The sequence below is a fragment of the Lycorma delicatula genome, chromosome 10, assembly GCF_047948215.1.
Source record: "Lycorma delicatula isolate Av1 chromosome 10, ASM4794821v1, whole genome shotgun sequence".
In the NCBI taxonomy this organism is placed as follows: domain Eukaryota; kingdom Metazoa; phylum Arthropoda; class Insecta; order Hemiptera; family Fulgoridae; genus Lycorma; species Lycorma delicatula.
The window spans coordinates 43,092,011-43,115,053 of NC_134464.1; the positions used below are offsets into that span (position 1 = coordinate 43,092,011).

General features: G+C 28.9%; 1 protein-coding gene across 5 annotated transcripts in view; it reads right to left on the bottom strand.

Moving 5' to 3' along the window:
* LOC142331278 (uncharacterized) overlaps window positions 1–21,888 on the bottom strand; it is a 35,349-nt gene extending 13,461 nt beyond the window's left edge. The window contains exons 1-6 of one of the 5 annotated variants that reach the window (XM_075377061.1): window positions 21,752–21,888; window positions 16,263–16,414; window positions 11,155–11,479; window positions 6,947–7,132; window positions 3,456–3,632; window positions 499–659 (exon numbers count right to left, since the gene is read on the bottom strand). In XM_075377061.1, coding sequence (XP_075233176.1) covers window positions 499–659; window positions 3,456–3,632; window positions 6,947–7,132; window positions 11,155–11,479; window positions 16,263–16,340 — 927 coding nt within the window. In that variant the 5' untranslated portion in view covers window positions 16,341–16,414; window positions 21,752–21,888. Of the gene's footprint in view, window positions 1–498; window positions 660–3,455; window positions 3,633–6,946; window positions 7,133–11,154; window positions 11,480–16,262; window positions 16,415–21,597; window positions 21,621–21,691 lie in introns of those variants that run through there. The other 4 variants (XM_075377060.1, XM_075377059.1, XM_075377063.1 and 1 more) reach the window with 4 other exon arrangements.
* Window positions 21,889–23,043: the final 1,155 nt, after the last annotated feature.

Sequence of the window (23,043 nt, forward strand, 5' to 3'; positions counted from 1 at the left end):
ATATGTAATTTTTAACTTTCAAGTTATTGATTTTTATAATTTATTTTTTTTTAAAGTTTTAACTAAGTTTTTATTATATTTTATAAAAAAAAGAAAAATATTTTATTATTCTTGATAATGTTTATGTATAATACGTAATTTGACATGAACATTTAAAAAAAACGGATTACAACTGACTATGTGATAAATTTGCAAAATTGTTTTTGTATATATGACAAAATCAGGTAAGAGTCATACTACTTTATTTATTTCTGTACTTAGGTTGAGCAAGTTCTTTAAATTTATATATATATATATATAAACACACATGTGCGGCACATGTGTACTTATATTTTCACGAAAAAAATCCATGACTTGCTAGATGTTTAATTTTAACTCAATGTTTAAATTACTTAAAAATGCTGTATGATAAGGGCTTATTTTAATTATTTCTACATCCTGTACAAATAATCAACATAATTTGCTAATTTTAAAAAAGATACTAATTATAATAATTACCTCTTTTGGCAAAGCTCGAACTAAAATATCATTAGCTTCCTTGCTACTTAATTCTTCATACATGTTTTTGTCAAAAAAGTTATTTAAAATTGCTTTGAATTTAAATTTTTCCATGCTACTTAATTTATTTGGTAACAGAATAATTCTTTTTTGTGTTTCAACTGTGAAAAAAACAATATTTCAATATGAAAGAAATGTTTTATAAAATATTAATTTACAGATATAACGCATAATTTATAAAAGATTTATGGTTTATAGATTCCACTACCATAATAATAAAAATGTTCATATACTTTTTGAATTTGTATTTATTTTTTCCACAGTATTGACTGATCACAAGACAAAAGAAAGTAATGATACTTTATAGACCACAAACAAGGAGACCAAGTTTCTTAAAAATAATTTTATAACAGTAATAAAAACATGGCAACATGGCAAGCAATAAAGTAAATATTTCTATAAGTTCATTGCTTGGTTCAAGTAACATTTAATATAATTATTAATACTTTGAGCTTTAAGTTAACAGTGCATCATGATCCCAATGTTTAGCTTAATTATACATAATCAAAATATTGGTGCTTTAGTAATGTAATCCAATTTTTAAATACAGAATGCACTTATATAAACTTTTATTGGCGCTAAAACAATAGCAATTACAAGGTTTGTTCAAGAAGTATTAGATCATATGTTGTGGGGGAAAAACAGCTTATTAGTGGTTTCCAATCTTATCTTTACTTGAGTAGTCATCTTGTAACCACACACTTAATTTGATGGTCCTTCTGTTACAAAATTTTTTGTAGTCTTTTTTGAAAAAAAGTGCTGTTATATTTGTCATTGTGTATTGCTGAATGTCGAATCGGGATCCTTTCAGGGGCATATCTTTAACTCTAGAAACAACAAAAAATAAAAGGAGTTATGTTTGAGGAATGAGGAGTCAGGGAAACCTGAAAAATCTTGTTGATTATCTAAGAAATCCATGATGAAAAAAGGGTGGGTGTATTATTGTGATACAACTGCTACTTGTGATTCTCACAGTTCTGACCTCTAATGCCAAACCGCATCATGAAGACAATAAAGAACCTCCAATGTTTAAAACATTTGGTGCATGTTTATGACATAAAACTCTGTGGTAGTAAAAATAAAACACAGTTAGCATCACTTTTACTCTGCTCATTTGTTTGCTCTACTCAATCTTGGAGGTAATGACTACCACTGTGATAACTGAACTTTGGATTTTTAGTCATATCTACCATACACCCAAGATTCACTTCATTAGTAATCAGGGTCTTAACAAAGTTAAATCACCATTAATAGATGCCAGCATGCCTTGTAGAAGGTCAAAATAAATCATCTTCTGTTCAAGTGAAAGGAACTTTTAACACAAATTCATAATATCATTGGAATTTTCCAGATTGTCACAGGCTGCTAAGCAAAAACTGACATGCTCCTATGAGATTACAAAAAAAAAAGTGCATGTGCTCTACCAAAATTGACCACTCTCATTTAAATACTCATGTTTCTCAATTTGAGAAAAAAAGATCAGTTAGTTCTTTAGAATCTTCAGTTTTGATTTTTTTTTATGTAACTTGAATTTAAGAAAGACTTTTGTACAATTTTAAAAAAAATGTCCTTTAGCATACACTAGTCATACGTAAGTACAAACTTCAAAGAATTAAAGAAATAAAATTACTGACAAATCATTTACAGAATTTTACATATATAATTTTAAATTAACATATACAAAGAAAATTATATTGATGTAAAGACGGCTTAAATAAACACTTAGGTTTTCAATTTTTTACCATCCTTAGAAATGAAAGGGGAAAGATTTAAAATACAATATTATGAGGGTGAATCAAATTTTAACAGTACTTTTGCTATTCTATGCAGCAAGTAGTTTCGAGCTGGATGGTGGAGTGGGGGATTAATGTTCGGTGTGTTACAAAGCAGGAACCAGCTTGGTTAGCTCTCTGCTATGTTCTATTATCAGTACAACCATTGCAGACAAGAGGTTCCATCGTCTGTTGCACAACGTACAATCATAAAATTTCTAACTAATGAAGGCGTTAAACCTATGCAAATTTTAATTAGTTTAAAGATGCAATTTGGGGATGCTACACTGTCCCAAAACTGAGTATATATGGGCCAGACAATTTAAGGGCAGGCGAGAAAGTGTAGATCGCTGATCATCTTGACTTAAATTAGTGCTCAATGGGTTCTGAGGTTGCTGACTGAAAATCAAAAACAGGTCAGGATGGAGATCTACAAGAGACTTCTGAATCTATTTCAGCAAGAAGAGGACAATTTTTTCAGGCGCATCATCACCTGTGATGAGATCTACATCTATCATTACACTCTGGAGTAAAAAGTGATGAAGGAAGGATGAGGGCTGCCCAGTGAAGGCCAAAGTCCATTTGTCAGTTGGAAAAGTTCTTGCAATAATTTTTTTTGACTCAGGAGTTTTACTCATTGATTTTCTTCACACTCAATGAACGGTGAATGCAGCTTACTATTGCCTGCTGCTAGTCAACAATAGCCATCTACTGAAACAAAAGACAGGGTATGCCCATTAGAGATGTGCCTGTGCGCAATTGGTTGATGACTCATTCTCAAACCTTTTATGAACAAGGAATATTCAAGCTTCCAAATCGTTGGCAAAAGTGTGTAGATCGTGCTGGAGATTTTATAGAGAAATGAAGGTATAAACTGTGTATATTAATAATCAATAAATTTATAAAAAAGAATTACCCTTTATATTTGACTCACCCTCTTACAAACATTACAACTTAAAACAAAATAATTATTCTACATAATGCAACAAACAAATTTTTTTCTATTTTAATGCAACAAACCGATTGTTTTTAGTTTTTTTTTATAATTAATATCAGAAATTTTTCATGCCTAACTGAAAGAAAATTAAAATGAATTGGTAATGTTCACAATTTAAAAAATGTTACCTTTGCTAGCAGGATCATAGTAGAAACCATCTTCTGAAATCATGTTTAATACATCTCTAATTTTACTTCCCATTAATGGTGTTGTGTAAATAAAAAAGACAGGCAAACCACGACCATAATTCGCTAACACTTTAACTATTTGTGAGTATGGTATTCTAACTTTTATACTTTTACTTCCTAAAAACAAAGCGTATACTTTATTAATTAATAAAAAACAAAAAATTAATAAGAAAAAACTACATTTTAAATAAACATTCTATTTAATAATATATAATAATTCTACACCCATAATCTTTTATTTGGTAACATATATTAATAATATAGAGTATTTTTTTATAATCAAAGATTATAAAAGATACTTTGAACAACCAAAGTATGGAATTACAAAGTAAATGAAATGGCACTTACCTTTTTTTATTCCAAAAGCACTTTTGTAGGATCCACATCATTTGTATAAAATATATATTTATATAAAATTACATATCAAACATACATTTTTTTTTTTACATTATTAAAATTACAATCATATATACAAAAACATATGAAGTCAAATAAATAAAATAACTACATATATATGGTTATTTTATTTTATAACATAATTTTTTTTTTTTTTGGTCATAATCATTACACTTTATTTTATAAATTCCACACTGATTATGTAAGTCAGTGCTGTTATTTTTTAAATATTTTATTATATGATTGTCTTATATGCCGGTTTAAATTTACTTTTATCATAATTATTGGTTGTATTTTTAACAACATTATCAGTGTCTAAATATATGTTGTCAGTTTTTTGTGTATCATTTATAGGTATAAGAGTTGTAGCATTATTAATTTCTAAATTTTGTTTTTTGTATACATTATCAATTGAAGAAGCATTATAACAATTATGTTTTATAATATCTATTTCATTGCTTAATTTACTTTTATTTTTATTATACAGGGTGTCCCATATAAAACGCAACCCAACCTTATATTGGTAGGTACTGAAATAATAAAAAGGCATGTGTAAATGTAAATGTAATTATTATTACCATCCATTACCTTACATTTAGAGTAAATGTTGGAAGTGGCCGCCATCTTCTTGAATACAAGCTTCAATTCTTTTTACAGCGTTTCTTGCAACTTTTTTCAAAGTTTGTGGCTGGATATTTAATACAGCTTGTTCATTATTGACTTTCAATTGTTCAAGTGTTCGTGGTTTGTTGCTGTAGGCTTTTTCTTTGAGGTAACCCCATAGAAAAAAATCCGCCGCAGTCAAATCTGGAGATCTTGGTAGCCACAAGCCTCGACCGATAACACGATTACCAAAGAATTCCTCAACGAAATCAGAAGTCTTCCTCTTCCAACAGTGCAATGAACTGAAATAAAATATCCTGATATCGTTCTGCATTAATGGTGTACTCGAAAAAAATAGGACCGATTGTTTTCTTCCGCGATATCAGGTAGTAAAGGTAGGAAGTAAATTTCCAACTATTATAATATGAATTAATTTTATTCAAAATAATTAAATGTTTGTTGTGTATAATTGGATTATAAACTAAAAAAAACATCAACATACCTAGCCCATAATAGAATATCATGTGTATGAATAATGCCATAAATAATTTTATCTTCAAAATCCCATAAATAAATGTCAGAGATGATAGGTGATAATGGAAAACCCATTGGTAAAGTATTTTCCTGAATATAATATTTATCATTAAGTTTAAAGTAATTTTGTTGTCAAATATTTCAAACAACATATTATCAATAATTTGTATTTTTATAATTGTAATTTGTATTGCTTTTTTATAATTAAAATTAGGTTTTTTTTTTATTAAACTTTAGTTATTTTTTGAAATTTTTTTTGTGGGGTCATTTCTTTGAAATTATATTCTAATACATACTATTTTCATAAGATTGTTATATTTTTCAGTATACATAATGATAGGTGTCTTGGTTTTATCCGATTTTAAGATAATGCAATTATTATTATTCAACTTATTTTTTAATTGGTAAATTACTTTTTTATTAATATTTTTGGAAATATTACTATTTGTAACTATATTTCTATTTATTTTGACTTGCAAACCAATTTCCATTAGAAATTAAATTGTAAACATTTTTACATATGTAAAAATATGATGTCAAGGCATAAAATAAAATTAAAATTGAAATCAAATAAAAATAATTTAAAGTAAAGTGGAGTAAAGTAAGTTCAGTTAAATGGACAACATGCATAATTGCTTTACTTAAAATTAAATTAAAATTTTTATTTGATTTTAATTTTTAATTTAACTGAAAAAAAATTAAAAAAAAAAAAAAGATTAAAGGTTTTAAATTTTAAATAAGATAAATAAATGTATGTAATTATATTTTATGAAATTTGTAATGTAATTTGAGATGAATATATAATACAGCTGATGCAAATAAATCACAAAAGCGCTCCTGCATATATGTAGTGGAATAAGGTAAGTCATCCTACTTTATTTATTCTGTACTTTCGCTGATCCAATAAAATAAAAATAAATATATTTGTAGACAGTACAGAGAAGTATGATATTAAAAGAACCGATTTAAAATAAATAATATATATGAATATGATATTAAATAATACAAACATAATATTGGTAGTGAACCGGGAGCCAAAAATGATTTTAATAAAAAAAAAAAACTTGTCAATGAAGAGCAAGGAAACAGCATTACTTAAACTTAAAAATTCCTTGACCAAGATAAGCTTATGTAATCAGTCAAAGTATGTTTGAGATTAGAATTATGCAGCCAAGTTTTTAGTGTAGAAAAACTAATGAATGGATATTTATTACAGCATTAATTGACAAAGACAAATTCCTTCATTGATTATTTATTTTAAAATTGTCTTGATTTTTGTAGAAAATTTATTTTAAAGTGCTATGTGAAACCCTTACGCATTACACAATTAAACTGTCAGACCAAATTAATTTTTATTTAATATTGTAATAATCAAACAAACTGGTTATAAATGTTACGTTTCAGTCTTGCCGATTTCCTTTGGTGAGATTATTTAAAAGCTGAAGTTTACAAAAAAGATAGAATTGAAAAAACAAACTGAAAAAAAATCAAAATTTCCACAATCTGAAGAACTGAACTAAAGAATGTACTGTCAACAAGTACAGGTTCTTATCAAACCTTATTTTTTTTTTTTTTAAATATGATAAATAAAAGTTGCATTAAAGGTGTCGCTACTCTTAGATCAATCCTATAATATTGTGGTTTCAATGGTTAAACATTTTCATGCAGCATCTTATATAAATATTAATCTACTTATACCATTAGTTGTCTAAAAACATCTATTTTTCTGAATATTAGCCTTCTGTTAATTAAGTTTACAGAATGCAACTTTTATTATAAAAAGACGTAACTTCGATAAATACATAAAAACCATTTAATTAGCCAACAGTTGTTAATTATCGGAAATTCCATTAATTACAACTGATACAAGATATAATAAAATAATTAGGAAGACTTACTATCTTCTATAGACGGTACACTTATACCGACATATTGAGATGTTAATATAACTTGATCACTAGGGAATACTTTATATGAACCTATTCTAACAGTCCTACATGTCATATGTTCAACAAAGTCATCTGCTGGTAATTGGTCAGTTAACATTGGTGGCTGTAACATTTGAGAAATCATGGTCATATTATCTGGAAAATAATAAAGAATCATGATTTAACATTATAAATGAAATATTTATACATTTTTAATAAAGTATCCATATTAGTCAATCAAAATAAAAATAATTATAATTCTTATTACATCCCAGCATCAGTAAATGTTTTGAAAGTATATTTATTAAATATTACGTGCAATAACATGTTGGTACGATAATTAACTAAATTTCTATTCTTCTAATATTACACAGCTTTGAGTATTATTAGTATTTTACCTAATAACCTCTTCATAACTGTTATTCCTGCTTGAGGAACTCCAAAGTGACAACAGTATTCCTAACAGGATGAAATTAATTGTTCATAGTAGCATTCTGTTCACTTTGCTATCCATCATAGATAAATAGAGATAATAGGTGGTCGGTGGTGTAGTACCTTGGTTAGGGTAATTACTCTATGAATTTACCGCTGGTTCAAATAATAAATAAATACAGACATTTATCACTTCATAATTAGATTGATTCTTTAATATTTGAATGAATAATACAAGATTATGTATAAGTGTATATAAATGCTTTTAATGATTCCATAAATGATACATTATTAAAGAATATTATTATATTTTGTAAGTTTGTACGTTGACTCCATGAAAATTGAGAGAAGAAAACTGCCTGACTGTAGTGCAGAGCCGGTTTATATAGTGTGTATGGAGCCGCTGAATTGTCAGGAGCCAGTGCATCCAAAAGGAGCTGTTCACTTTGGAATGCTTGTGACATCATGTCGAAAACACCCTGCAGTACTACACGTTGACAGATAACACCATCTTACAATCGCACTGAACACATGTTAACACACACTACTTAAAAACTGACATTAACTCATCTTTCCTGGAGTATTTATACTCCTATCCTGTTCACCTGCAGAACCAGACTAACGTTGAAGCGTGAGAATGATCGTCAGAGTTCTTCATTTTCCCATAAATTCCTACTCTGGTTCAGTAATTCTTATTGTTGAACAACATCTGTTGAGGTATGTCAGCAGGTAGTATTACAAAAAACGATGTTATATGGACCTGTTAGCCTTAGAAAAAGGATTCTTTTAGTCTCCTTCTGCTTTCCTTCCACTATTATTTTATACTACTTTCTTCTTAATTGGCAGACATCCATTACTCAGGTAAAAATCTGTTGTTCAGGTCTTGTTACAATACATAAAAATTTATTCACTCTATCAGTGATAAAATGAAACAGCACCTAAAAATGAATTACAAACATGACAAGCCAAATATCATTTACATATATCACCATTATTGGTGTACACCAACCAAAACAATTTTGGACACCATTAAACAATTTCCATTTATGGAAAAAAGTATTAATATAATAAAAAATAAATAAGGCCTGTAGGGGAGAGGAAAACTGGCATTTTTTATTTTTTTTAATCACCGATGCAATGTTACTGCATATCCTGCTCTACTTACACGTAACACCAAAATATAATTTATGAAAACATACATGACAAAAAGATAACAAATTATATTGATTAATTAACAAGTAATAAGATTACCTTACTTTACCGTATTAAGATTACATCAATAGTTCTAGTAAGTAATACAATACTATTACTAATACATATAGTAAATGTAATTAAAAAATTCCAAGACAAGTTCTAGAAAAGATACACAGAGTGCAGGAAGCCACGCGGCGTTTGCTACTGCAGTAGAAGGTGAGCAGTCAATGAGTGACCTTCATAACTCAGTAAAGGAAATGTTGTTCTGAATATGTCAAAATTTGTTGAATGTGTTGTTTGTGACCTTATGTACTGTAATAAAAAATTCTCTATCAAATTTGTAGAAGCCACAACGGAGATTTTTTAAAACAATCCAGCAGTGAAATAATGAGCAGGCCAATGTTTTAGGAGTCAATTGCACTTTAAGAAGGGCAGAATATCACTAGAAAACAAAGGTAGGTCAGTACAATCTTCCATGAGCACAACTCCAATAAATATAAATAAAATAGCCAGTTTGTGTATGAAAATGGTCAGACTATAATGGAAAATTCTGACCATCAACAATGAATCTAGTGGAATTGAATCCTTATATCTATTTTATGCGAGTCGTAATTTGTTTGCCCAGCAGAAACTGAAACAATCCAGCTCGTCATACTTGACAAAAAGTAACTAATTGAACAGCATAAATCCTTCATATTTTCATTGTTCAAAATTACTTATATTAACATTAAATACTGACTGTTTAACGTAAATCAATGTAAACTATTAAGCAGTGAAATCTAATAATGTTGAAGCCATGCTATCTACACAACCTTTCCTAACTGTAGAAATGTCATATTCAGAAAATTGTGAACAGTATTGCCATAGTACAGAGAAGCACCAGCTGTTGAGATATGATATCAGAAAAAAAAACAAGATTGCTGTAACATAACAGAGGTTCTGAACGATAAAAGGATCAATTACTTTAACATTTACGAGGAGCAACCACAGGTTCACCTTCAATGAAAACATGTGGTTGTTCATTAGTTAATAGCTTTATGTTGACTATGATCATGTTCAAATGTGTCTAATCTCTGAACAATACCTTGTTTAAAAATGTTTAATCCTTTTCTATGTTCTATGTTTCATGTTCTCACTGAACATGTCCACAGAAAAAGTGTTTCTTTTGGGGTTACAGCACGGGTGGAGTTATGTAAAACAACAGAGAATTGTAACTCTAATAATATAATATATCTAATAATAATAATAATAATAATAAGAGAGGTGATTTTTTTAAACATTTTGAATGGCAGATTTTTAAGGCTTAGTTCTTGAGGATTGCTTCACACAAATATTTTTTATTCTTTACACATATTTACATAGCTTTAACTAACTTGTCACTAGCATATGACCTATAAGAATGTTTATGTTAACAAGCTGCTAGTTTCTTTATGTTGGCAATCAGTACATAATATGTATTATCATGCATAGGCTCCATTATAAGCACATAATATTGATGATAAACAATAGATTTAAATCTAGCAATCCAAGGAGGGTAGTGAACACTGTTACACTTAAAAATTCCTGGATAAAAAAGAAATACTGAAACTAAAATAGAAAAAGTTTTCATGCAGAAATAAACTTACTAATACAGGTCAAATCTTCAAGTAACAAGTCAGAAATTCTAAAAATATTTTTGTAGACTGAACTGTTTTACAGCAACAAAAATAAAGTCCAATGGCCGAACGACTATTGTATTGATGGTGATTAGGATTGTAGTGTAGATAATCCATAAATGAAAGTATAGGTTAGAATCAAAAGGTTTAACTATAATAGAACATCTCTTTAGTTACTAATATGTATGCTTCAGCCCCAAGCAAATACCTAATCATAGTGTGGAGTGCATATCAGAATTATATCTTTTCACCATAACATGTGTTACAGATAGTTTTGAAACCAATGCTCTTATTTTATAATTTCACCACAAGCCTAAAAAATGAGAATAAACAGAATTATGCTTGCAGAGATCAGCAATAAATATTTCATGTGCCAAAAATGATAATGATAATGAAACTAGACAGACCATGGGTCTTAAATGATACTTAAACTGATAGATCTTCAGATTGTCAATGTCAATTTTAAATCCAATCACACTGAAAATCTTATTTTAAATATAATGTTACTAGAGCTGTGAAAAACTAGAAATTGGGGCCAATTAATTAAGTTCAGAATTACAGAATTTTACAAAAAAAGAAGAAAGGAAGTAGCATGAGGCAGCATGCATTTGGTAATATTGTGTCTGTATATGAGTAAGTTGATTTGAAATTCTTATCTTCATGTTCTCACTTTCAATCCAATCTACTTGTACCAATTTTTGAATTTCGATTAATAGAGATGATTATACAATTTAATACTATAGCTGAGAACACCTTAATGTCAAAACAAAACTCATTCAAATGAAAAAGTCAGTACAGTTGCTACAAATAAGTTTTTTTTAACAATATAATAATCAAGAATTTTCTTTTTAAACTTTCATGAATATATAACACCAACAAAACACAAAAAAAAATTACCAGCTTCCATTTGTTCTAATGCAGAATTACTATTGTTATCATCATTTATGACAGGCTCTTTTAACATAGCAGATCGCCTTATTGCTAGCTTATTAAAACTAAACCTATCATTGTTAGTAATATCATCACATCTTGTTCCACTTCTAAGAGATATATTATTTTGTTTAGAATCTTCTTCATTCAATGATATATCTACTGGTTCTTCTGCTTTTGTTTTACTTTCCTTTCTTTCTTCTAACTTAGCTTTCTTTGTTAGACATTCAGGCAATAATCTGTTGTAATTACCTGAACTATCAGTACTAGATTCTCCTACTAGATGTTGTGGCTAAGGAAAAAAATTAAATAGAATAAAATTAATTAAACAGAACAAATATAAATCAATTACTTTCTATACTAAAGAAAAATTATTTAACATCATTTTCAACAAAAAGAAAAAAATCAGGGCAGTATAATCCTGCCATAACTGTCCTGTACACAACTTAAAGATCCAATATTTAACAAAGATGTAAACTACAGATTTGATCTAAAATATGAATTTTCAACAAAGGTTTATAACTTTTTTTTTCTGTCCAGTTAACAAAAGTTTACAATAAAATATATACAATATTTCAATTAATTGTTTTGAGCCAATGGATTAATATCAATATTACATAAGATAACATTAAATTATGTCAGCTAATATAAAAAATGACGTCTACAGAATTTCACGGCTAACACTAGCAAAATTACAGTATATCTTAAATCAAAATTACTTAAATTTCACTAATAATGAATTACTTCAAAATGTAAAAATTAACAATCACTTCCAAAACATTTAGAAATGAATGAATGCTTTTTTTGTTTTATAGAAAATTTAACTAGTAATACTACAACCACTTTCACAGAATCTATGAACATTACAATACACTTCAACATTATTCAAACCTTTTTTTTCCAATGATTGCTGTTTATTTGGTTAAAGATTAATTATTTTTAGTCATGCATCATTTTTTGCGTGCTTCTGTAATAAATTCCAGAAGCATGCAATGAAACTCCACCCAATGTTGCTTATGTTATGGGGTTACATCTTTATGGATACATTATAAACAAAAAACAATACAGTATGGAGTTCTGAGAATCCATACATTTATCATGAAAGGTAGTAAAAAAATTCTCAAAAATTGGTGTTCAGTGTGCTAATTCATGATGAAGAATGAGCAATTTTTTACACAAACATTACCTACAAAATATTATTTAGAATTAAAAATAATACAATATTACTAATTTAGTAGTCTTGCTTGAAATTTAAGAGCAAAAAACTGGTTATAATAAGATGATGCTACATGCCACACTGATGATTTGACTGTGTAGTTATGTAAATATTTAGATAACCATATAATTTTTGACTATGACCTCCATAATAGTGCTTCCCAATCTTTCACTAACAGGTTTTTATCTTTGGGGCCATTTGGTTTTCAAAAACCACTTTGGATGAATTAAAGAAAATATCAAAGACAGCATCTTTTAATGTTAGTACAAGTCTATTGAAAGTTGCACTAAACACACGAAGAAACATATAAAACTCAAGATGGCCAATTTGAACACTTTTTGTGACATGTAAGTGAAAAAGGTTTTTAAAAACTGCTTAGTTTCCTGTTTTATACAATTAATTTTTTTTTTTCATTAAAAGTTTGATTTGCATGTGGATTAAGTGACTTTATGAACATAAAATAATATGAAATATTTTACTGCTAGTTGTGTTTAAATAAAAATCAGGAAAAAAATTACACAAACAAAATTTACACAAAACAAACGTTTTTTTAACAATATTAAAATACTACCTGAGCAATGATCACAATATTTCAAAGTTACTTTGAAAGTAATTCATTGGTATTTCAGATTAAAGGAGGAAATACTTAATTTTATAAAGAAAAATATGAAAACAAATAAGGGAAAGAGAGAAGGAAACAAGTTTAAAGATGTAAGTGTTATTGATGAGACAGCATTGGTATAGCATAGACTTTCTTCTGATTAGCAAACCAAATCGGGATTTGATTGCTGCTGTGGGTCACATTTATGACAAAAGATGTGATGCTGCGATCATTAATGTGTCCAACAAGTATCCCGTTATTGGTAGCACCCGTGCTGGAAGTTTAGTGTGGATAGAGTTTGGAGTTATTACAATCTTTTAGCATTTGCATCTTGCCTAACATTCCCACTGAGATTTTTTAGAGGGGACTATGGCTTGTCACCTTTGTCAGCAAACCCATTTTGAATAAGGTGAAAGGTTGTAGGGTACTGAAAGATGAGGAGATACCAAGTGACTACATGGCGATCATGTTCAAGGTTGGTGTTTCTGATCTAAGGAGATCTTATTAGAATTATTTTGTGTTGTTCGTGAAGTCTGTAGTGGTAAGTTGAGACAGCTGATGGAGGTGTTTCCACCAGGAATGAGTACAAGGTGCTACCTGGGATACCAAGAAATGGAGGTAAAAAGAGCTTTGTGAAATGCTGAATGAAGATGTTTGGAGCAATGGATTCAGGATTTCCACCCAGATGTTTGGGCACAAGCTTCTGGTGTCTTCTGTTAGGCAACTCCCTCTTTTTGCTGAACAGTTATTCCTGGATGGAGAACAATGCCACAGGGATGAGGCAATGGTGGAAGACATTCCCCTATCCACTTTGGTTCACTTGTTCTAGTTGGAAGGAGTGAGGAGGAGGTCATGGACTAAGGAAGCTCCTCTACAGAGCTGGTGAATGGAATGGATGGCTCGAACAGAATGGCCTGGAGCTGGTGGAAGAGAAGGTGATTGTCCTTGTGTGGAAGAGATAATCAACTCCAATATGGGCACGTGTAGGGGACTTTGGATGTCTCCACATCTAAGGAAGTCAAATACCTAGGCATCTGGGCTGGTAGGAGACAGGGCTTTTAATGCCATATTGCTACAGCTACAGAACAAATAGGGAGGATGGTTCTGTCTTAAATCGATTTATGGAAAATATAGGTTGGCCACACGTGTCAAAAAGAAAGGTGATGGTGAGTGGTATGGGCCACATTACATTATGGAGTAGCAGTTTGGGAGAGGGCCTTAAAAACAAAAAAGGCAATAATAATGGAGAGGCTGAAACACCAGATTGCCTTGAGAGTTGCCAGCAGCAACAGAATGGTTTCTGCAAGTGCAATTTGGGTTGGCAGGCATCCCTCCAATTGAGCTTGTAGCATTGAAGCGATGCAAGTGTTGGAGGGAAGCTAGATCGGGGGGGGGGCACACATATACGTCTGATGAAAAGATGGCAATTGCTATATAAATTGCAGTTAAGTGGTGAGTATGTACGTTCATTATTTTATTTCACCATGATCACATTGCAATTCCATAATGAATATTTTACCACATGTACAACACGTTAGGACTATTAATATTTTATTACATTTTGAACTATTAATATCAAAAAACCTGTCCATGTGACATATCATATGAAAGCCCATTCCAAGAGTTTTAAAATGACACCAAAATGAGCTCTCTATCTATAAGCTGAGAAATTTATTATTTTTAATTACTCAAACCTTGCTTTTTTGCAATTTTTTTACTTTTGATGCCTGTAAAACACCTAGGACATTTCATCTGGTCAGAGAGTCTGAAATATACTCATGATAGAGAGTTAAAATTTTGGTGTATCCGACATTATGTTGAGAAGGGGAGAGGTTTTAACTGATAGAGCAATCCCAGCACTATAACCTGAAAGAGGAGTTGTCTAAAAAAAAACTTCACTTCCTTGAGTGAAAAAAAAAGAAAAAAGGGTTCTATACACAATACGGACCTAACATGATTTGCAGTCAAATGATATATTACCACTTATGTGGTTCCATGACCCACCCTATGAATGTAATTAAGCCACCACACATAATATGAGTACCATATAATGGTTACACATATTACTACGCTATCCACAGTAATATGCCCTCATACGTTTCCCAGATTTCCTCATCAGATTGACTATTTTCTTAATAGTCAACCTGATGGGTTATTCATTTGAAATGAGCTATCAAAACAAATCGCTACACAGAATCTCCTGTTCTTCCAAATATATTTTGTTCTTAAATTACCAGCCAAAAACAAAGTTTGATAACCTTACCACAATTGTTAAGGTTTCTCTAAAAACAAAACCGTCACTAGTTCAACTGTACAGCCAAATAAAATTTATGCAAAAGCTAAACAAATACTTTTAATAATAGATTAATAATCATTCTTTTATTTAAGAATGTGAAAAAAAATTTATCAGCTCATAATATTTAATCTAAAATTGACACAATCCAGGATTTTGAATGGGAATTAAAATTTGTTCCCTTTTTTAAACTGGTGTAATCCCTCAATTGAACTGCAATTTTAAATCGGCAGTGACTAGACATAAAAGTCACGTGTTCAAGAATGCATTTATTCATTGTGGGGTATCTACTAATCAGGTTTTTTTTTTAAGATCTGAAATTATAAATCATATTAAATCTCTTGATTTATCCCTAAGAAATATAAGGGAAAATGTGTCTGTTATGTTTGCTGTCAGAAAACCAACTACGGGGCCTAATATGATGACAAGTTCATGGAAATGGAAAGTAAAGATTCCAGCAATACGCTAGATCTCTGTTACCTGGCCAAAAATTAATGACATTTCTAACAGGTAATATATATTGTTGAATTATATATTCAGCTCAAAATAAAATTGAAAACATGATTCAATACAATTTTACTGAAGTAATTTCAATATTCAACAGGAGTGGGCATTTTTATTTTTTTAGCTTTTCCTTTTTGTCATAATATTCAATGAAAGTTAATAAAAACTTAATCTATATAACTTAAGTAAAACATAAGTGTATAACTTTTTGGGTATTTTCCGATCTAATTATAGGAAGAAAACTGCATACACTCTAAAAATGGGTCAAGTGAAAACAAATGATCATAACATGGAGGAGATTATATTTAATAGTACAAACTTTCCCTAAGTGTGATGAAATTGACCACAAATTTTGAAAATATGAAATTACTATAGATATAAAACATTCAAATTAGGCACTGTTTTACTTATTCCTCAGTAAGTTTTTAACATAAAAAATTAAATAATAAAAAATGCAGTACCTTGTTCAATGTATCTGTAAAATCAGTATCAACAGAACCAATGCGTAACTGTACCCAATGTTCTTCACCTTTATTCATTATGATTAACAATTGATGAACATTTGGTATATAAACAAAGAGTGTTGAGATTCCAAGATTCTTCTGCTGCTAACCTTTATAAAAAAAAGTAATTAATAATAATAATAATAATAATAAAAAAAAAAATTAATTGTAATAAAAATATAAACTAAGTTAATAGAAAACATCCAAACTAATATTATATATTAGTTTACATAATGCTAAATCACAAAAAAAAAATATTGTATAAAGCTAATTAATATGGGTGCTTGTTTACTTTTAGTTTTCAAAAAATAGAATAGCTTTTCTTTTTTGACACACAAGAAAAAATACATATATATTTATTATTTTGAGGGTAGGAAATAATTGATTTCAATCTTAATTAAATAAATGCTTAGGCAAACTAAAAATCAGTGAGGGTTTAATGTGTCATTGAAAAACAAACAATATCGGTTGAAAATAATTTGAATATCAAATTTTTTTAAAAAGAATTTAAGAAGTCTGCCTGGTAGGTTCCACATAATTAAGTTTGCACTGGTACCAAAGACAAATATGACACTTTATATGCTAGGGCCCCATGGAGGGCAAGGGATATAGTAAGATTGTCAAAAAAAAACCAGATTAGATTGCATATTATATTTTTTGTTAAAGTGAAGACGTTAGGAGGCATGGGTTGTATGGACAAGAAAGCAAGAACTTTTCCTATATGATATTTACAATTTTTTAAGGTATGAAAGATTTTGAAAGATATATATTTCATATATTGTTTACATATATTTCAATTTTTGTTAATTTTGGAGGCTAAAGATAAAAGCTCCGCCTCTTGAACACTGTTTACATCTTTTTATGGTAAAATATTTAAAATAGAAGACAATGCTGGAATAATGCTATACTTGAGATTTTATTAAGCGGTCAGAGCTTGATCCTTTTGGATATATGAATTAATTTTTTTGTGAAGAGCACATTTTGGAAAATAACTGTTTGAATATTGCAACATTATAATTTTGGTTAACTGAACAGGGAAATGCAGGTAGAAGCTCTTGGCAGGCAAGAACTTCTTGGACACCAATGTTTATTAGTTTTTCTGAAGGTAGAGCACTTAAAAAGGTGGTTCTGATATGGTATTTTATACATTTTTGTTAACTGAGGGGCAAGACCAGAACCTCTTCTCTATTTATAAGTTAACTTTTTCTCACAGTGTTATCCATTTTGAAAAAAAAAAAAGGCTAAACAAATAATACAGTTCTTGGTGACTGGGGTTTAGACCTGATATTCAAGGATTTTTCTGGAAAGATTAAGGAACCTGAAACTCTTGTGCCTTATTTTGTATTTTAATGTTTTTTTTAAAAGTAGAATACCTAGAAAAAATTATATTTTTTTGAAAATATTATATTTCAAGTTTTTGGTGACAGGCAGCTATACTTGCCTGATTACTTTGAGAGCGAAATGTGAACTTCATGATGAGATTATTCATATTGACAGAAAATCTACTAAATATCATTTATATTCTTCTACATAACCTAGGTATAGTTAACTTTTCCTAGTTAATGTGAGCTAGACCCACTGGGTTGGTCTAGTAACCAGATTTGGGAAGAATGCGTCTTCCCAAATCAGCTGATTGGAAGTCTAAGAGTTCCCGGGTTCAAGTCCTAGTAAAGTCAGTTATTTTTACACGGATTTGAATACAAAATCGTGGATACTGGTGTTCTTTGGTGGTTCGGTTTCAATTAACCACACATCTCAGGAATGGTCGAACTGAGATTGTTAAAGACTACACTTCATTTAAACTTATACACATCATCCTCTGATGTATTATCTGAACGGTAATTACCAGAGGCTAAACAGGAAAAAGAAAGAGTTAATGTGAGCTAAGCAAATTCTTTAAAGCTCATTTAACAGTCCCTCTGAGCTAAGGATGTACTATGACAAATTTTTTAAATCGATACCGTTCCTTACCTTAACTAAACAAAATCATTCGCAAATGATATGAATAACTGGTCACATTAATCCATTCATTATTATATTACTTAACTTCGCTAATATATATTACTTTCCCAATACAAAGTGCTAAATGGTGAAACATTACAATCTATATTATAAGACGGTACTTACATATTAACGCCACCGCAGCTACAGCTGCTGTTTAGGTTATGTTGACTTCATACGTATATGTTGACTTCGTGCACTGACAAATCGTACGTATATCAAAATAACCTAATTAAATATCTACGCTTGCTTCGCTCGCTAACCTCTTATAATTAACATTAAATATGCATAATATATACAACTTATTAATAATATAACCTTAATGTTATAGCACCAAAATCTGATTGACTACTTAGTTTTTAAATAAAGCTGTAAAGGTGGCGTTAATACGTAAGAGGTTAGCTAGCGAAGCGAGCGTAGGTTATATTTAGTTAGGTTATTTTGATAAACGTACGATTTGTCAGTACACGAAGTCAACATAACCTAAACAGCAGCTGTAGCTGCAGTGGCATTAATATGTAAGTACCTATAAGACTATAAAGAACCAATTAAAAAATTTTTCAAAATTTGGGATTAATAAGTATAGAATATTATTTTTCTAAATAAATAAATATAAAGAATATATGGATAATATATAAAGAGCTAATCCTAAATGGTTATAAAAATAAATTGGGAAAAAAATGTTACATAAAATTTTAATCTACAAGACCATTTTGACTCTAATACAATTATTATCAGGGGCTACTGTGGTAAAAATAAGAATATAAATAAATGAAAAAAGAAGAAACAATGTGCACACATGTATACAATAATATCGTTTACACACAGCTTTTTAGTCAATGTTTTTCATTATTATTTCTTATTTATTTACTTTCTTTATGAATATATTTTTCCAGCAGTTTCTAGTAATGATGACTTTTTACAATTGAAATGGGCACCTATGCTTATTTTTTAATTAAAATTTTAAATATGATTTCTAGTGAGATCTTATTTTTCAAATGATATGTGAATATGTATAATAGATAAATTGCACATTTATTAAAATAAGTATTATTCAGGTGTACATTACATGAATTTAACATAATACAAGAAATTAAAAGGGTAAAAAATGTCAAACAAGATACTATAGAAACTATAACTATAGAAAATTATGTAATTAACCTTTAACATACTTAAATCATAATAGCTAAATTAACTTAATCAGTTTAATCTAAATTGTTTAAAAATAAAAAAATGTCAAAAAACATGCTTTTAAACAAATCTGAAAAAATGGATTACCTAGTAAACATAAATAGAAGATAATTTTTTTTCAACAAAATAATATGTATAAAGTTGTCTATTTTTGCAAGACAACAAGGAAAAGCATGAGCGCGACCTCAGTACTATTTTGCACCTTAACTTTAGTTCATCCACAGAAATTTACTAGATATTATACATTAAAGCTATCATTTCCATTTCGCATCAAAACCTTTGTCATATTAAAAGAATTTATGTAGATATTGAATATGAAAGCACACCACATCTGTAAACAATAGTTAAGTGGGATACATATGTCCTATGGGTCATAAAAGGGTTAAAGACATGTTTAATTTTTTATTTATTTTATATTCTTTATTAATATGATGTTTTAAATATTTACAGAAGTAAATGTAATATGGGAGTTTTGAATATCTTATACAGGTGAATCATTACGTTGGTTGATCGACTACATCTAAGTTCATTCAAAAAACCCACTGCGCATGTGTACTACTCCTCTCCACCTTCTGCACATGTGTACTATCCATTAACTATTGAATGAAAGTGAGCTAAAGAAAAGCATGTAAATAAAGGAATTTTTCTCATATTTTTATTAAATACAAACTTCTGCTTCTATTATAAAATACAAAGTAAAAAAACAGGGCTATGAACTCCATTTTTTGTAATATCATCACTTAACATTTAAAAACTGTTTCTCTCAAATTTTTTATAATAAAAAGCAACAATTAATATTTATATGTTTTTAAAATCAAGTCATTTTGAAGAAAAACTAGGCAATTCTAATGTGAATAAAAGTGATGCAATACTGAGGATTTGACAGAAATATTCATAACTGAAAATTACAGATTTTTTTCAGATATTTTTAAATTCTTTATTGGAGAAATATTTTAAAATACAGCTATTTTAGAACAGTCTTTATAAATTTCACTAGAAATAATAAAAACTAAATTTTTGGCTGGTACAGAATGTTGTCTATTTTTAGACACCACCATTTTTAAGATAACAGATATTAATATAAGACTGAATAAAAAAATATGACTTCGTAAGTTAATTTAATTAATATTTCAGTATTTGGTTTTATAGTTTGTTTAGAGGCTGTTGTATAAAATGAAAATAAAGTTAAACAATAATTAAATCAACAATTGTAAGAAAATTGCTGTTATTTTCTTAACCTCATTCTAACATCAACAATAACAAACATAAAAACAAATACTCTACTCATTACTAGTGGGCTGAATTCCTGAGCTCACTGAAATGATTTGCACACCAAATCACAATAAAAGTAAATTATATATTAATACTAAAAATTTTTAAGTTGGTTAAGTTTAATTTTTCTTGTTCCTGAGATCTGGTTTTATAGGAAAATACATATATATATATATATATATTATATATATAAATATACAAATTAGCTATTAGTTACAGTATGAATAAATTTATTAACCCATGTACTAAAACTGTTTGCTTATATCAGTACCAAACAATACATTAGATATCCTTTTTAACAATATGTACAAACTTAAAATACTTATAAACATTCTATTATTTAGTAATAAACAGTAAACTAAATTCAACACTTCTGTTAAATGCATAAAGTTCAGTATTAGACAAACCTCTGTACTTAATATTACTGGAATTATTAACTCCATATCCGATTTTGGTGAAATTTTTAATATACCTTAATGTAAATAATGTACATTGCACTTAAAAAAAATTAACCTAGGTTAATTTAGTTTATGTAAATCTAATTTCATTCTTATCTTAAATAAAAAACCTAAACATATTTATTCCGAAAATAATTTTTCACTTGCACAATAATGAATTGAATTTTTTTGACAGAACTGTGCAATTTACGAGGGACGTAACTCGGATGAAAGGCGTTTTCAACGAATAATTTCAATTGTAATGAATAACTTGGGTCCTAAATAACTATATTCGAAATGTCATCAAAATCTGGGGACAGTCCTAATCGTATACAATTACCTACAATCATAGTAATAACAATATAAAATGCAAATGGACATATCACACTTACGATAATTCACTAGGTTTACCTGGATTCGCTCTGACTTCATTTGGCGAAACCTAACAAAACTAAATCAGTACATTATTAAAAATACAACACTTACCTTTCAATAAATATAGGCTACTTGACAATGTATACAATTTCTTATACAAACAAAACTCACGTCAATCCAAACATCTCTCGTTATCATCTGTTCTTTAGCACATAACTGATTCAAGCAGGGTTGCCAAAGCATATTAAATTACGCCTTAACACATTTTAGTTCTCAATTATTGTATATAACTCAAAATTACAGAAAAAATCATCAAATTATTTGTGTAAATTAATTTTTAAAAGTTGCATTAAGTTCCAAGCTACCAACATTTCAAAAGAAGTTATCTTTTAACCTCAGAAAAAAGTAAAATAATTGTAAAAAAGAAAATAATATAATATTTAAAATAAATTACTGAAAAGAATTACTACAGACTATTTTGAAAGATCTCGTATCGGTATTTTGAAAAACCTATCATTTTTACTTAACGATTTACCAGTCTTTATATAAAGGCCAAAGACTAACTTAAACTTATACGAGGTATTTTATTATTAACATTTCAGTTAAGAATTTCAGCCATAACATAACAACGGTGCCGGCCTCAGTGGCGCGAGTGGTAGCGTCTTGCCCTTTCATCCGGAGGTCCCGGGTTCGAATCCCGGTCAGGCATGGCATTATCAGACGCTACAAAATTGTCAGTCAACTCATCCTCTGAAGTAATTACCTAACGATGGTCCCGGAGGTAAAAAAAAAAACGGTACGAAATTTTAAGCGTATAAATAGATAAAAAAAAGTAAATCACATTGCAAGTTTAAAATAAAACCGTATTAATATTTAAAGTTCAACTTTTGGTATTAAATTCAGCTGATTAAAATTATTTCAATATTATTATTGCATAAAAAGATTCCTAACTCTCTACAAATGTACACTTTTTAAAAATATTCTACAACTGCATTCAAAAGAAAAAACTAACAAGACTCCTCGATTGTCTAAATTTTGCTATTGTGTAACCTGTTCGAAAAAAGGTTTTCAATTTAACCAATCTGAAAAGTATGCTTGGTAGTCAAATTAGTAAAAAAAAAGGATATTAATTCAAGTAATTTGTCGTATTCACAGTATTATTTTAGGTACTTTTTCTTTCTCCCCCCCAAAAGTTTGCAAGTTTTTCATCTGGAAATAACTCAAAATACCAGGAAATATTTATATTAACAATAACCAGATTGGAGAAATAACCCAATATAACCATTTACATTTACTGGTATTTTATAAATACAATCTAACCAAACTTAACGCTCGCTAACCTTGATTAATTAACAATAATGTTTTGAGTATTTAAAAATAGATTCAGTAATTATTGCATTACAATTTTTTTTAACCTCCAGGACCACCGTTCAGTATTGCTTCAGAGGATTAGATGAATGACA